The sequence below is a fragment of the Hippopotamus amphibius genome, chromosome 11 (assembly GCF_030028045.1).
Source record: "Hippopotamus amphibius kiboko isolate mHipAmp2 chromosome 11, mHipAmp2.hap2, whole genome shotgun sequence".
NCBI lineage: Eukaryota > Metazoa > Chordata > Mammalia > Artiodactyla > Hippopotamidae > Hippopotamus > Hippopotamus amphibius.
This window is the reverse complement of record NC_080196.1, coordinates 74,211,099-74,228,313: the sequence shown is the minus strand read 5'-3', so window position 1 is coordinate 74,228,313 and position 17,215 is coordinate 74,211,099. Positions and strand designations below refer to the sequence as shown.

Here is a 17,215-nt window from a genome sequence, read left to right as displayed (position 1 = left end):
GTGCACCACAATGAAGAGTAGCCCCCGTTCGCAGCAACTAGAGGAAGCCCGTGTGCAGCAACGAAGACCCAACGCAGCCAATAAATAAATAAAATAAATAAATAAATTTATTTTAAAAAAAGGGATCCAACTGTACAGGTTGTTTTATAACCTGCTTAACATCTTTCCATGTCAAAAAAGTCATCCCCAATTTATTAATAATTATACTATGCTACTGCTGGATATTTATGTTTAGCCTAGGTTTTTACTATTCTAATGCAGTAATGATTATCCTTGAATATATTCCCTTCTCGTATGCATGATATTTTCACAATATTCAGAATACATTTCCCTAAGTGGAATTGCTGTTCAAAGATACACACATTAAAGTTTGTAACTGGTTACAAAATTGCCTTCCAGAGACTTTATACTGACTCATTCTCTGCTATGAACTGCATGTTTATGTCCTCCCAAGATTCATATGTTGAAACTCTAACCCCTAGTGTGAGGGTATTGGAGGTAATATATTTGGAGGTAATATATAAACACCCTTGGGAGGTAATCAGGTCATGAGGGTGGAGCCCTCATGATGGGATTAGTGCCTCTGTAAGAAGAAACACAAGGGGGCATGCCTCCTCTCTCCTCTTTGCTCAGTCTCCCCCCCCACCCCCACTCTACCATCATGTAAAGATATAGGAACAAAGCAGACATCTGTTAACCCAGAAGAGACCCTCACCAGAAACCAACCACACTGGTACCCTGATCTTGGACTTTCCAGCCTCCAGAACTGTGAGAAATAAATGTCTGTCGGGTAAGCCACCCAGCCCACGCTCTTTTGTGACAGCAGCCTGAGCTGACTAGGACACTCCTTGGCAGCTCTAACGCTGCATGATTCTGAGACACCCAACGGCCTGCACATTAGGAACAAACAAGGCACAACTACTAAGGCACCTCCTCTCCACCTTTAATCCATAAGGTGGCACCATCGCGCGTCCTGTGCTGGTTTATTCTTACCTTGTTCTATGTGCCATCAGAGGAGGCAAGATGGGATTAAATTCTGAGGAGGACCAAGCAGTCTCTGTGGGGTGAGGGCCTCTGGGGAGCTGCTGAGCCAGGGAGTGTGTGTGTGTGTGTGTGTGTGCGCGCGTGCGTGCGTGCGTGTGTGTGTGTGTGTGTGTGCGCGCGCACGTGTGCCCACGCGCGCAGGAAGAACTCCTTGGGGGAAAGATTGCAGACTGTACTCTATTGAAGGACTATTTGCTACAGGGTCTGCTTGGAAAATACTGGGGATATGCAATTTTTCCTATGTGACTTACAAACACAAATTGATTTACAAACACAAATGGTGCATCTTCTTTGCATCGTGTACTTTTCGTTTTCTGCTTGCACACACTCTACTGTCACTAACAACCCTGATGAATAAAGCATTTTGCAAGAAGCTAACAATAGTCTGTTGGCATGAATCGTAAAACTGTTGTTATTGAGATGAAGGCTAATTAAATTAAATCACTTGTTTTTCAAATATTGAGGGAACATCTGCTTCCTGAAAACACTCAGTTTATCTGTTCCTGGGAGCCTAGCGGGATCCTTGAGCTGAATTCTTGAAAATCCTCAACGTTATACTGACACCTAGTGACCTAAAAGCAGTTTCCAACCATGAAAATAACACATGACCAAGATACCAGAGTTGATATGTTGACTATTGATTGGCATTGCCTAAAACAGAAATATACCTTATAACTGTAAAATCAATATTTGCTTTACAGCTTACAAGGACTTCTGCATATATTAACTTCCTACTTATAGAAGATGCCTGATTTCACCTTTTTGGTACATTACTGGTGAATATGGTCCTCAAAGGGTCTTACTCCCTTTCCTCCCTACTTCTTCCTATTCTTTCTCCTTCATCCCTTAGTCTCTTCCCAACTCAAAGAGGGCCATACTCCCTTGACAAAGTCCAGCCCTAATATTACTTGAACCTTAGAACCCTGTGATGACACTGTTTCTCACAGAGGATAACTTAGAACTGGGGTCTGCAAACAGGGGCCCGCGGGACAAATCCCACCTGCTGCCTGTTGTTGAAAATAGGATATTATTGGCACACAGCCACACCTATCCTTTACATTGTCTATAGCTGCTTTCCTGTTACAAAAGCAGAGTCGAGTAGTTGTGACAGAGACTGCATCCTAAAACATCCAGTCTCTGGCTCTTGTTTGCCGACCCCTGATTTAAAGTAAAGGTGCTTGGGTCCCAACATCTGGAACTTTTGAGCTGAGGTACACTTGGGCAACTCACCCCTCGCCTGGGAGGACCAAGGCTGGATGTGCAGCTAAGTGGCCCTTAGGAGAACGACAGCAGGGACGGCACAGAATAGAGGAGATGTCCCTACTAAGAAATATGCTCCCATAAAGAAATATAGGCCACCAGGTCCCCAAGTAATAAGTGAAGCAGGATAGAAGAGGTACACATGTCATCTGTAAAAGATGTGAGAAAGAAAGAAAACCCAGTACAAGCACCTTGCCCGTGCACAGTCCACAAGGGACTGCAAATCAAAGCTAATGTGTAAGACATAACGCCTTTGATCTCAGTCTGAGGAGGTTTACCTTTTACACCACGGACTTAAAAGGCCAGAAAGGGCTGTATGGACTCAGAGTGACAGCCACATGCAGTGTGTCTATAATACATCGTGAGTTTAGCAGTTTCCTATGCATTGAGTGGCATGGGCATGACCTGCAGGTGTCAGAGGTCAAAAAATCCCATCCTGAGAAAGACCAATACTACATAGTATCACTTATGCGTGGAATCTTCTTTTAAAAAGTCGAACTTACAGAAACAGAGTAGAAAAGTTATTGTCAGCAACTGGGAGGTGGGGTAGGAGGAGCAGGGAGAGTTTGGTAAAAGGGCACAAACTTTCAGCTACAAGACAAATAATGTATATTGATTACTCATGAATGATGAATTAGATCCTATGAGGGTCTGCTGTATAACATGGTGACTACGGCTGATCACACTGTACTGCACAACTGAAATTTGCTAAGAGACTAGAATTTAAATGTTCTCACCAAAAAAAAAAAAAAGATAAATATGTGATGTGATGGATGTGTTCGTTAGCTAGATGGTGAGACTCTTGCACAATGTCCATGTATATCAACTCACCACAGTGCTCACTTTAAATATCTTAAAATTTTATTTGCAAATGATACTTCAATAAAGCTGATACTTCAAAAACATCCTGTCCTTTCGCCATTGCTGTCCTCCTGGACTCCCCCCGGGGACCACCCCAATCACCACATCAACATCAATCAGATTTTATTCACTATTTTATCCTTTTGGTGGCTCTCAGAATGTTTCCTGAGGAAGTTTTGAAAGTTGGCTTTATTATCCCCCCAAAAGTAATGTCAACATATGTATATATGTAAAGCTTTCCTCTGGAGAGAAAACAACAGGGAAGAATACCAAAATCACATGAATTTGAGTGCTAACTTTCCTCTGTGAGCAAAGATGACTTCTTAGAGAACTACCAGAGTCTCTCAAAATGAAATATTAATACATTACAACATGATTTAGGAAACTCCAACCACCAGCAGCTTTGATAAAGGTGGGCTAGCTCACTCAAAAACCAATAAATAATCAATAATTTTAAAAAAGTACAATCTTGACCCTAATGATGGTCTTGCTGTTCACTTCTTTAGGGACAGGGCTGAGTGAATTTGCAGGTTTTATCAAAGATATTTGTTGTGATTCTCTAGCAAAGACTCTCAGTGGAAAATTAAGGGATGGGCTATTCTTCATCCATTAGAAATCTCTGGTCACAAAGGTATTATGGCACAGGGTTTTTTAAAAAATATTTATTTATTTATTTTTATTTGGCTGCACTAGGTCTTTGTTGAGGCATGTGGGATCTAGTTCCCCAACCAGGGATCAATCCTGGGCCCCCTGCACTAGGAGCCCGGAGTTCTAACCACTGGACCACCAGGGAAGTCCCATACAATGTAGGTTTCTTTAACTTAGAATTTCTCATACTTGAAAGCCTTGAGAGTCAAAAATTTTCTCTCATATGTATAATGGAGAAAAAGTGACAAGTAGGTTAAAGATGACTTTCAAAATGCTTTTATTTAAACATGCAGCCTGGTAACACAAGAGCCAGGAGATGGCATCTAAAGTCTCCGATGAAATCATGCCTAAGTCTGCCCTGCGATGGTTCTAGAATCTAACAGAGTGACACGGTCTCCCTGGGCTGCCAGACTTCCGGTCAGCTGAAACAGATCACCATGTTGTTTAGGATCACGTTTTGGAAATACAGAAAGCTTTCAGCACAGGACTTCCAACATCTACTAGAAAAATCACTTCAATGCAAAGGCTTAGCAACAGCAGTAGCCACCATGTAATGACAAGTCTGTGACTGAAAACCAGCACTACCCTTCCCAAGACAGAGGCTTCCAGGGCATCATTCAACACCTGGTGATGACAACTGACTGCTAGGCAAACACCCTGGGAAGAGAATGATTCCATCAGGTCACTTGGTGGAGTCACTACATGACATGGCCAGAGGCTGACCAACACAGCACATATGGCCTCTTTGCAATGTAAGAAACATGGGGCCAGGTTCTGCAACTTGTTTGCAAGGGAATCTGGGATTCTGCTGTGCTCCAGGCTACAAGGACAGTCTAAATGAGCTCCCTACAGCATATGCTATTAAGGACCAATTTGGGGTCCACCCTACAGCCCCATCATTATAACCCCCGCTCCATGATGTCATCGTGGACTCCAAACTGTCTTCCAGCTATTGTTTCCATTTTTAGTAGAGCCCGACCTCTGCTATCTCTGCACAGGTACACAGTCACACAGCAAAGCTGGACTTTGGTTCTCTAATGACACCACTGGAAAGCCAGGCCCAGTAGGAAACAGCAGCCACAGCAAACACAAACCCAGCCCAGGCACACACGAAGGAGCACAGGGGCTGGGTCCTTGCTCCTGGCTACCTGGTAACACCCCTTTGCCCAGGGCCCGTGGTAAATGGAAATCCTGAGCTGTGATGGCAGTAGTTGACCACAAGGCCCGCTACAAACGAAGACACTAGAATCTCTGACAAGAAGCTTAATTGAGCTGACATGTGCGTGGCTGTGAAACCACCTAAGGAAGTCCAAGGGATGGAGGTGAAAAAGTCTCTGGGAGATTTAGCAAGGGGACTAAAAAGGGATGATTATGACTCTTCTGAGATGAGTGGCACCTAGCACCATGCGCGTGAAAGGGACAACGGTGTCTAGTGGGTCTCAAACTTCTCTGTCAAAGACCACTTCTTCCAGGAAAAGCATCTTGAGCATCTTTGACTTCATCCGGTTCTACTAGTCATTCCCCCTCCCAGCCCACAAAAAACAATAAAAATATGAAGAATTCCATCAATGGATGAATGGATAACGAAATGTGGTATACAGTGTGGTATATAAACAGAATGTAGTCTACACACGCAATGGAATATTATCCAGCCTTAAAAGGGAAGGAAATCCTGACACATGCTTCAACATAGATGAAGCTTGCAGACATTATGCCAAGTGAAATAAACCAGTGACAAAAGGACAAATACTGTATGATTCCATTTAAAGAAGGTACCTAGAGTAGGTAAAGTCATAGAGACAGAAAGCATAACAGCTTTACCAGGGGCTGGGGGGTGGGGGTGGGGAGAAAGGAGCTATCGTTTAATGGGTACAGAGTTTCTGTTTGGAATGGTGACAAGTTCTGGAATTGGATGGTGGTAATGGTTGCACAATACTTAATACCACTGAATTGTAAACTTAAAACTGTTTTAAAATGGTAAATTTTATGTTATGTATATTTTACATGCAAAAAACATGTTTAAGTATGAATAATGGCATTGCTTTTAAGGAAATAAGACTAACGTAATGTTTAAACGGCCATTGTGAACAAGTAAATAATTCACACCAGAAATTATAAGATAATCACAGTCAGGAACAGGGCAAGACTCGTGTTGGTCAGCACCAGGGGACTCCAGTCCAGAATCTGACAGCTAATTCTCTTGCTTCTGTGGAGGAAAACATCCAACTACTTGGAGAAAAAACCGCTTCATTATTTAACTAAATCTTAGAACTATCGCAGGCCTTGTGAATTCAGGGTCCCTATTTGCTTGAATGAAAACCCAGTTCTCACTGAACTATCCACCATAACAACGGAGGATAAAGTAAGATCTGTGCTTAAGTTCACGTATAAAATTCCAAAAGTATCTGTATTTTATCAAGCCTTGGACACTCTACTATGGAAATGCAAAATTATGATTTAACGAACTACTCCTTTGGATTAGCTAAGCATCTCGTGCGGGATACTCTTTTAGAACATGGACTGTGATGTAATAGGATCAGGGAAATTAATCCACACCCAAGGTCCCAGGGCCTCTCCCTTGTCAAACCTCTTCATACCAGAGTTTTGCTCTCCAGTCATATATTTTCAGGAGCAGCCAAAATTATTAATATTTATACTGGTCTCATTCTCAAAGCTTCTCCAGAGGGCCAAGCCAAGGGATGACTTAGCAATGAAACAGTTAACCTGATTCACGGAGAAGTTAGGCAGATCCTGGGCCACAAGGCAAACGACTTGACCTGGTCATTCAGTCGGGATGTTTACTTTACTCACCTAAACCTTGACTTCATTTTCTTTTCATTTTGTGCCATCATTTCAGGCAAAGCATGATGTTCTCAAAGAATCATGAGGATTTATTTGGGTGAGGCAGGAGGACTAGATAGCCAATTCACACTATAATTTTGGTTGAAAAATGTCATGGTCTTTGACATTTCTCTTAAATCTATTTGAAAAGCGGTCTTAACAGAATCACAATAACAATGTGTGATCTGAATCAGGCCCTGAATCAGAATTTCTGTGGAGAGGGTTATAAAGAACATTATTGAGAAAACTGACAAAATACGAATTGGTCTATAGATGAGATAATAGTATTGTACTGATGTTAATTTCCTCAATTTGATAACTACTGTAGTTATTTAAGAGAACATCCTTGCTCTTAGGAGATACATGCTCAACAATTTAGAAGTAAAGAAAATCTGCAACTTACCTTCAAATAATTCAGAAAAAATTACATATATACACATATGTATGTACATACCAAGAGAAAATAAAAGAAGCAAGCTGAAATAATAATTGGGGAATCTGAATAAAGGATATGGGACTTCTTCGTACTACTTCTAACTTTTCTGCAGGCAGGAAATAATTTCAAATTAAAATTTTACCCAGGGCCTTCCCTGGTGGTGCAGTGGTTAAGAATCCACTTGCCAATGCAGGGGACATGGGTTCGACCCCTAGCCTAGGAAGATCCCACTTGCTGCAGAGCAACTAAGCCCATGCACCACAACCACTGAGGCCCACATGCCTAGAGACTGTGCTCCTCAACAAGCAAAGCCATTGCAATGAGAAGCCCAAGCACCGCAACGAAGAGTAGCCCTGCTCGCGGCAACTAGAGAAAGGCCCGTGTGCAGTAACAAAGACCCAACACAGCCACAAAAAATATTAATTAATTAATTAAAACTTTTTTAAAAGATGTGGTAATTTGAGCTTCAATAAAAATGATAACTGAAATGGACTAAAGAAAATTTAATAGATTTGAATATATCAGTCTATAATTAAAAAAAATAAAATAAAAAAATTTACCCCCCAAATTTAAAGCTGATTTAATAACTTATTCACAGTGGTCCTATGGTCTAAAACAAAGCCAAATTAATATGGTATTATAAATTGTAATCTCAATTTATTTTAATATTATATTAATGGCATTATTAACCAGGAAAACACTGCTTGAGTTCTATTTGATTATAAAATCATTTTATCTCAAGATTAGAAAGGAATTAAGAGATCAAACAACTCAAATAAACATCCGTGTTTCCCAATGTAACACCAGAACAAGTTAAATAATACACAAGGAAGCAGGGTATGAGTCATGAATCAAGCACAGTAGAGGTGGTTCTACCTTGAACTGCTGTTGATCTCTACCCAGCGCAGTTTCCATGACACATGAAGCAGAAGTCCACCAATTAATGTCTGCCACCTGAAAAGGATAAGGGCCAGTGTGAATTTAACAGAGTGCCGTGGTCTCAAACGCCATCCACCCCAGCAGATCTGTCGAGTGACACAAACATATACATGTGATCCTTCTTACGACTCCTTTCTCCCACTTTCTCCTAATTATCATCCCAATTCTCAGACCTGTCCTTCTCAACCTCTGCTATTCTGAGTCCAGCTATGCTACTCAGTGCTGACATCGATGTGCTCCTCTTCTTATTCTAGACTTTTCCTGAACAATCTCACCCACAGCCACCACTTCTTCATGACCTCTGCACTACTGATTCCCAAATCCCCTTTCTCACCAGGATATGGCCACCACGATACCCCACAAGCTCCAGATGATAACATGCCTAAAACATTACCTTGAACTTCCCTCTCCCCATCCTGGTCAGTTTCCTACTATCCCTAATCAGCCAAATCAGAAACCTAGATGTCATCCCAGCCTTCTGCTGTCACCTCCCTCATCTACTTACAAAATCCTATTGACTTTATCCCCATAACCTCTCTGAAACCCAAAGCCTTCCCCTCTATCACTCTGCCTAATTTAGACTCTCATCATCCCACACCTAGACCATAGCATCAGTTCCCTAACCAGTCCCCCTCTCTTCAGAGTTGCTCTGCACCACCCATTCTCTAACCTGCAGCCAAAGGATTTGTTCTAAAACGCAAACCTAATTGTGCTCCTCGCTTGCTTTAAAGACGGCTGATTCTTCCTGGTGCCATAGGCAGCAGCCCTCAGCCTCTTTATGCCACAACACACTTAGGGTCACGAAGCCCACATGAGACACACCTCCTCATGTGCAGGGTATAGGGGAGCACAGGTGAAAGACAGATACTCCTCCCTCTCCCACTGCGGAAAGCACAGCAAAATGCCAAATGAGTGACAGGTACTACAGGCATAACTGGATCCTGTTCCACACTAATTGCTTTTACTCTATTTTTGATGAGTCATTCATAAATTTCAAAACCTTATTTTTAGTTATGACTTGAGACACCTCACCTCGGAGGTGATGACAACACACCTGTGTGTTGGGACACAACGGTGGAGAACCCTGGCCTACACGAAAAAGTCACTTGCGTGTGACACACAAGCCTTCCGGGACCTGCAGCCGCCCCTTGCCAGGGTCAGCTCCTGTGCATTTGTGGTGACAGCCACATTCCAGCCACACCGAACAGGCCACAGCCTCGACAATGTGCCAGGCCATTTCATACTTCTTAGAGTTTGCACATGCAGTCCTCTTGACCCATAACATCTTCCCATCTCCTCTGTGTTGGTGGACACTGGCTCATCCTGCAAGATCCAGGTTTTATCCCTTGTGAAGCCTTCAATGACCCCGCCAGGCAGAGTGGACAGAAATGGGTCGTGTCCTCCCACAGCTTGGTCTACAGCAGTGGATCTCAATCATGTGGGTTTTCCCCCCAGGGGACATTTGGCAGTATCTGGAGACATTTTTGGTTGTCACAGCTGGGGGGCGGGGGAAGGGTTGCTACTTGCACTTGATGAGTAGAAACCCGGATGCTGCCTAGCACCTTACGACATGTCGACATGTCAGACAGCCCTCCACAACAAAGAGTTACCCAGCTCAAAGTATCAACAGTGCTGAGGCAGAGAAACCCTGGTCTAGTGGGAAGTAAGCTAATTAACCAATAATTACAATAAAGTGTGATAAAGCCCTAATGGAAAAAGTACCAGGTAGCACAAAACACCCTAGCAGAGGCAGCTAATCCAGGCTAGGGGGTTGGGTAAGTCTTCCTAGAGGAAGTAAATTTGAGCAAAAGCCTGAAGCCTGTTCAAAGCGGGAGGCCCAGAAAGGACCAAGGCCCACAGTTGAGAGAGACAACAGCTCCAGCAAAGCTTCTTAGAGAAGTTCACTTGGCCTGACCTTAGCATGTGAGCACTCGAGGCAGGGGCTGGTCATGAAGGGCCATGTCAATTGTCAAGGAGCTGGGGCTTCAAACCGGGGACCCACTGAAGGGTCTGCAACACAGGAGCGATACTGTCACATTTACTTTGGGGTAAGTTCCCTCTCTTTCCAAGGGAGAGAATGCTTGTTGAGAGAGGCAAGACCAGGGGTCAGGAAGCAAATCAGGAGTTGTTAGAGTGATCTGAGAGATGACGGTGGCCCAGGAAGGGGCAATGAAGAAGGTGGACAGGCTCTAAAGATGTTTAGAGGTCGTGGTTGTTGGTTAGACGTTGGGGTGAAGGAAGAAAAGAAATTAAGAATAATGCAGGTTTCTGAGCTGGGCAACTGGATAGAGGGTACTCTTCACTGCAGGTAAACTGCAGAAGAGACGAGGAGGCTCTGGGAGGGCAGGGATTTGTCTTTTCTTCACTGCAGTAGCCCACGTGTCTACAACTGGCACATAGTATGCATGCGATCAATTTTTGTACGAGTTACTCTGCCCCACTATGCGCCTCCTATGTAGGCACTGGGGATACTCCAGTAACAAAATGATTTTTTAAAAAAAATATTTGCATTTGTAGACCGTCCATTCTATTGGGGGAGGTGCATTCAGTCTGACTCATCTACAGAGAAGGAGGGCAAAAGGCAATTCAGGTGAAAACATCATCTTTTCCCACATAAGTTCCCTAAGTCCCGCTACCCAGGCAGAAGTGAAAGGACAGTCAGGATCAGAAAATGAGAAAACAATATCCCAGCTTTATTGACTGAAATATACACAATCATAGACGATATTTTTTAAAGGTTAGCTATGAAATATTAGGAACAAACTTGACAAAGTAATTCTAAAGTTCACCTGAAATAGCGTATTGGTGATAATATTATAAAGAACGAAAATTCAAAAGCATAAAAAAGTAAGTGGTGAGAAGCCTTCTCCACTTCCCTGTCCGCCATGTGCACTGTGTCCATCTTTCCCTAAGGTAACCACACTTACTAGTGTTTTCATCTTTTTTTAATAAGGAAAACATACACACATTTCTACATGATAGTAGTGTACTATACTGTTATGCACTTGGTTTTGTTCCCTATTAAATGCATCTTGAAGACCTTTCCTTGCCAATACATGAGAATTTCCTTATTTTTTAATGCTTGAATTCCATCAGGAACACAATATAATTTAGTAATTGGTTCTGTATAGATGAAAATTAGGTTGTTTAAAAATGCTTGCTGTTACAAACAGCTGCAATGTTTCACATGCATATCTTTGTACATATTTCATTTATGTAAATGCAAGTAAACCTGTCAGGTAAATTCTTGGAAGTAGAATTGCTGGATTGAAGGATTCAAACCATCGCAGCATTGCTATATTCGACCAAAGTGCCAATCACAGATATTGTACCAGTTTGCCACCCATGATCAATATATGAGAGCACCTGCTTTCTACATCCTCATCAATGCTATGTTATCAAATTTTGAAATTTTATTTTGCAAATCTTGTTGGTAAAAATATATCTCAACATAGTATAAAATTATATTTTCTTATGAATGAAGAATATCTTTTTATATGTTCAAGAGCCCTTTGTAGGTAGAGATTTTTGTTTCTGATATAAAGGTCTAGTTTTAGTGCACTGGGATTTCAAAATTGCTTTACATTTTTTTAAAATAATCGATGTTTTATTCATGGTGAATATTCCATGGGCATTTGAAAAGGGGGCATAATCTCTACTTTGAAGATACAGAGTTTGATATTTATCTATTAATTGTATTATTTATCAAATATATATATATTTTCTAGTGTTTTATTTGTCTGATTTATCTGTCAGGGAAAAACAGTACTAAATTTGTCTCTATTATTAGTATGTTTCTAGTTATCCCTGGTATTCCTGCTATTTTTATTTGACAAATGACGATGCCCTGTTGTTTGGTTGATATTCATCGCTGTTTTATTTTCACTTTGAACTGCATGCCCCAGCATTATAACGTGTCTTTTCAATTTGAACTGCATTGTTTTAGCATTGTAACACACTTTCTTCATTTGCTTATTGCTTTTTGTCCTGAATTCAACCTTGACTGATATTAAGATCTCTATCCTTGCTTTTCTGTGTGCATTTGTGTGATACTGGAAAAAAAAAAAAAGGAAGAAGAGAATGAGGGATGGCGTCCTCTGCCACATAGTTAAATGCTATACTGATGAAAACAATTTAGCACTAGCCCCTTTCCATAAAACTGACAAATAAGTGCTCAAAAATAGATCCTAGAAAAATGACTTTACATATGATAGTAAGAAACCAAAGGCAAAAGGAAGGATTATACAGTAAAATATAATAGATGGGGCTAGTATAAATAAAAAACCATAAGGGGAGGAATGATTGCTTCACATTGCACCATACACTAAGATAAACAGATCATATTTAAGAACTGAAAAAAGCTTTAATGGCATATAGGCAAATATCTACATGATCTTGTGATGGAGAAGAATAAACATAAAAGCAATGGTAGCTATCATAAAAGAAGCAACCAATATAAAAGTAAAATATATTTTTTAAAAAGCTGGGGGTGGGGTTGGGGATTTGAGGTGAAAGGGAAAATGTGAGCGCCAGAGCACACCATGCTGCCTCTACAATATCTAGACTATTTACCTGACTCTACACCATTTTCTCTCTTCTTTCTAATAACAGCATCCCTCAGTCACAAGACCACACACTGGATTCATCTGTGTTTCTCTCTGCTGCTTCATTCCTATGTTTAAAACATGAATTCTCTATGATGTCATTTAAAAAAACTAAATAATCAAAGTAATTACAAACAAAATGAAATGGCAAAGAACAAACTGAAAAAAAGAAATTCTAATAAATATGATAGAAAAGTGGTTGACATCCTTTAAATATGAAGAATTCACTAGATAATAAAAAAAAATACTAAAACCCTAGTAAAAATAAAAGGGTAAAAAAATAAAAAATAAAATAAAAGGGTAAAAGACACAAATAGTTCACTGAAAAAAGAGATACAAGTGAATAACATAAGAAAACTGCCCAATTTCATGACTAATCTAAGAAATGATAAGACAAAACAATGTGATGTTTTTTCCTCATTAAATCAGCAGAGAAGAAAAAAGTAACAGTCATGGTTTGAGTGCAATATCATAAAAACTTTCACACACAGTCTGAGTTATAATGTAAATTGGTAAAAAAATTCTAGAAAATAATTTTTTAATATTCAAGCAGGCTACTAAAGAAGTTCTTGTTCTTTAACTTAAATTTCTTATATAGCAATCTATTCCAAAGAAATAGTTAGAAATTTGGCAGATTTGAATGTAAAAAATGTCTGATAACGTTGTGTTTATACCCCCCAAATGGGACACAATTTAAATGCCATTAATAGAATGACTAAATAAATTACAGTATGTCTATCTAATGGAAAATCTATGTGGTCATTAAAAATATTTTAAAGAACATTTAATGATGCTGGTTGGACATTTCCTACAAATGTATATAAAGTGCATAAAAGATACTCACCCTTGGAATAATGTAGGGTAGGTAAATTTCAACACAGACAGGACATACTGAAAAACAAATACCAAATTAATGGACATTTTCAAATTATAGAGAATTGATAGACCATATAAAATCAAAGAAATCCCTACTAAAGAAACATAAGTACACTCTAGTTTCAGAAAGGCTTTTTTTATTCCTCCCCCAAAAATCACACACTGGGAAAAACAAAAAATGACCTTCCAATTCATACTACAGAGAGGGGCTAGGTGAAGTAAGTCAGAGAAAAACAAATATCATATATCACTCATATGTGGAATCTAATATCTTTTTTAAAATGATACAAATGAACTTACAAAACAGAAACAGACTTACAGATATTGAAAACAAACTTACAGTTACCAAAAGGGAAACGTGGGTGTGGGGGGGCCTAAATCAGGGGTTTGGCATTAACATACATACACACACTACTATATATAAAATAGATAACCAGCAAGGACCTATTGTATAGCACAGGGAACTCTACTCAATATTCTCATATAGGTTACTATATGAGAAAAGAATCTGAAAAAGAATGAGTATATATGTATAATTGAATCACTTTGCTGTACACTTGAAACTAACATAACACTGTAAATCAACTATACTTCAATAAAATTAAAAAAAGAGAGAGAGAGAGGTGACCTGCTTTCCCCAGAGTCACCAGAAGCCTGACCACCACATCTCAGTTGGGGCCGGAGCAAAGTGGAACACACAGCAGCTAGGCCAGATATTGCGGACACCTGATACCTCAGCATCGTCCCAGATCCCGGAAGTGCCATGTTATAACTGCGGCAACTCCATAGAAAATCGGAAAAACCCTGGACAGTCTGTTTTCTTGGGGTATCCACTTTATTTACTGCCCAGTTTACCTAAAAAATCTTCTGTGTTTCTCTTCAAGTAAGAACCATGTCCTATTCATTCTTTCCTTTGTTTTCCTTTCATTTTTAGGGTTTTGTTTGGTTTTTGCATTCTTGGGATTTTTTTTTTCTAACGATTCTACTTAGATATCTAACACTTTTAGTTGTATTTTTAAAGAATATTTTTTAAAGCCAACTCAGCTAAGGTCAACTTGTTATTTCTGTTATGTCTTTTAACCAAATTTATAGCACTTTATGAACGGGAGAACTGTATTTTGTGTGAGTATCTTTTTTTCTATTTTTTCTACAATTGAACAGAATTTTTTTAAAAAGCCTAAAACCATTGAATGGCTTTAAAAAACGGCTTTACTGATTCTTCACATGATCTGAAAAGCGCAATAGGCTGCTGTTGGGCAAGTTTACATTTCTATTTTTCTCCCCATGGATTGACCAGTATGTAATTCCCCTTGTATGAGCGCCTAAATGCCACAATTATGGTTAGCTGCCTATGCTCTGGTCTATATTTCCCACAAATGGAACTTCATTCTTTTCTGAAGTCTATTTACTCACATATTTCAATATGCTCCTCCTCCCTTCTGTGATACCTTCTTTGTAAAATTGAGACAGAGAAAGGATTAAGTGAGCATGTGGGCCACGTCTTGCATCATCCTGAACAACATTCATGAAGATAACAAATGCTCATTTATTGCTATTTGCCAATAATTCTTTTCCAGAGAGCAAGAGTTTTCTTATTTTCTCAAGGGGAAGTGGGGAGAGAGCAGCAGAGACCCTGCAGAGGGGGAAGGTGGTCCTGAGCTCCTTAGCACCACTTTGGCTTGGTGTCCACCCTAGAGTCCAGGACAGGGGGTGATGCTCCACCCTAGCCCACAGGGAGCCAACACTTCCCTGCATGGTACCAAATCCAAGGCTAGCGTCTCCCTCCTAACAAAACAAAAACATGGTACCACTGTTTTCTGCCTTTTCATCAAAAGGGTTTTATGACATTAAGCAAAATTAAGTTTACATTTCATTTTTTAAAATATTTCCACAAAAAACTCTTGAATATACTGAAAGTCCCTGGAATGGAGCCATAGGAAAAATAGGTTTGAGAATCAGTGGTGTGAGGCAGAGATGGAGATGCATTGATATCTTCTATTTAAAGGTTTCCGGAAGCTTGTGGGGTTCTGGGGCAGGGGCATGTTTAGGAGAGAAAGCAGTATGCGTACGATTTCTTCTACTCTTCCTCCTCGAGGCAACAGGAGCCACTTGCTTTTTCTTTCCCTAAAAAGTAGTCCACATATCCAAAAATCAAGTTCCTGGGGATTCACCAGTCAAAAAATCCAGTTTCCCAGGAGATGTAAAGAACGCATTACAGGACGAGAAATGGGGATAGTACCGTCCAACAAATCATATTTCTAAAAGAGCATCGTACACAGAGTCGTTTTCTTCTCCATCGTCATCAGGAACAAATCAGATAAAAAGCCGGAGGCAGCATTTGTTCCACACTCGATCTGGAGACTCAGATCCTCCAAGGGAAATCATCAGCACCCCGCGCCCGCCCGCCCGCCTCACCTTGTTCGTGAGGTAAGAAGCCAGGTAGCAGGTACAAAACGTGAGGCCGACCAGGCACCTCCTCAAGCACATCTGTTAATTTGCGCCCCTTCCCAGGGACCCCCGGAAGCCCTACAGCCGCCGCCGGGGCCGGGCCACCGCCGCAGCTGCCAGGACGGCCACGTGGCTGCGAGCTCCACCAATCCGCGCAGGGACCGCCCCCGGTGCCTGCATCTTAAAGGGGCCGCGCCTCCGCCGGCCCCTCAGCCTCGACGTGGCCGGGGTGGCACCCAGCTGCCCAGGACTGCGGAGGAAGGAATAAGGTCTTACAGGGCTGAGACCATCTGACGGGCAGGAGCGGACTGCAGTCCTTGTGGAAAAAAAACAAGTAGAAAATGGTAGAAGTGGAGAAAAAAGCAGCTGACAGGACAATTCACAACAGTCTATTAGCATTTAAAGAAAAATATTCATAGCTACCTCTAAGGGGTGGGACCAGAATATTGTTTGTGCTTTACTGAATTTTCCCTATTTTCTACATCGCGTCTGTACTACTTTTGCAAAAGACACGAAAAGCTAACAACAATAGATGTCATTTTAAAAGAAGGAAGGACGAGAGGGAAGCAACTAGAATCGATATAGCTTTTTCTTTAGGAGAAGTCAGTTCAATTGTTTTGAAATTTCCCATAAAATAAGAAATCCTTCCAAAAGTAGAGTTTCAAGCACAGCCCCTATTCCTAGTCTCCAGGGTGGAAAAATGACCTCGTTAGGCTTCGGGTGACAGTCGTAAACGCGCACGAAAACATACTGACGGACTTTGTCAGGAACTAGAGGTGCAAGTGTCCGCGCATGTAGAACACACAGATTTTTAGAAATACCCCAGGCACCAGGAAGCCTCCATTCTTTTTTTATCTGTATGGCCAATGTAAAACTGCTTATCAAACTGTACTATCCAAGAAAATACTGTATATATTGTCTCCACATAAAACACAAATAAGCTAAAAAGTTGTTTTACCTTAACAATATTTTAGAAAACCTATTTCAGAGCTAAATAGTCCTTACAAAGAAAATGTTTGCCCAGTAAAATTTGCTTGAAATCAATGGTTGTTATTCCCCTGAGATTTCCCTGAGCTCTTTTAGGAGACCAACAAATTCAGTTCAGGCCTTGTTCTTTCCTAGCTATTGCTTAACTTATTTTCTTTGACAAAATTTGCTTAACAAGCAGAAACAACCAGAACAGTAAAGAATCATGCAAATAGAAGTTGACATTTGTAGCAAAAGCGCTGTAGATCTTATCAGGTGTATTGATTTTTTC

General features: G+C 40.7%; 1 protein-coding gene across 15 annotated transcripts in view; it reads right to left on the bottom strand.

Moving 5' to 3' along the window:
* TMEM241 (transmembrane protein 241) overlaps nucleotides 1–17,215 on the bottom strand; it is a 108,731-nt gene extending 91,516 nt beyond the window's left edge. For 8 of the 15 annotated variants that reach the window (XR_009048002.1, XR_009048003.1, XR_009048000.1 and 5 more), the window contains exons 1-3: nucleotides 14,923–15,893; nucleotides 13,478–13,524; nucleotides 7,967–8,044 (exon numbers count right to left, since the gene is read on the bottom strand). Coding sequence is in view for 11 of the 15 variants with exons in the window: in XM_057699023.1 (XP_057555006.1) it covers nucleotides 7,967–8,044; nucleotides 13,478–13,524; nucleotides 14,923–15,036 (239 nt within the window). In the remaining 4 variants the exon portion in view is untranslated. Of the gene's footprint in view, nucleotides 1–7,966; nucleotides 8,045–9,944; nucleotides 10,030–13,477; nucleotides 13,525–14,922; nucleotides 15,894–15,924 lie in introns of those variants that run through there. The other 7 variants (XM_057699031.1, XM_057699032.1, XM_057699033.1 and 4 more) reach the window with 6 other exon arrangements.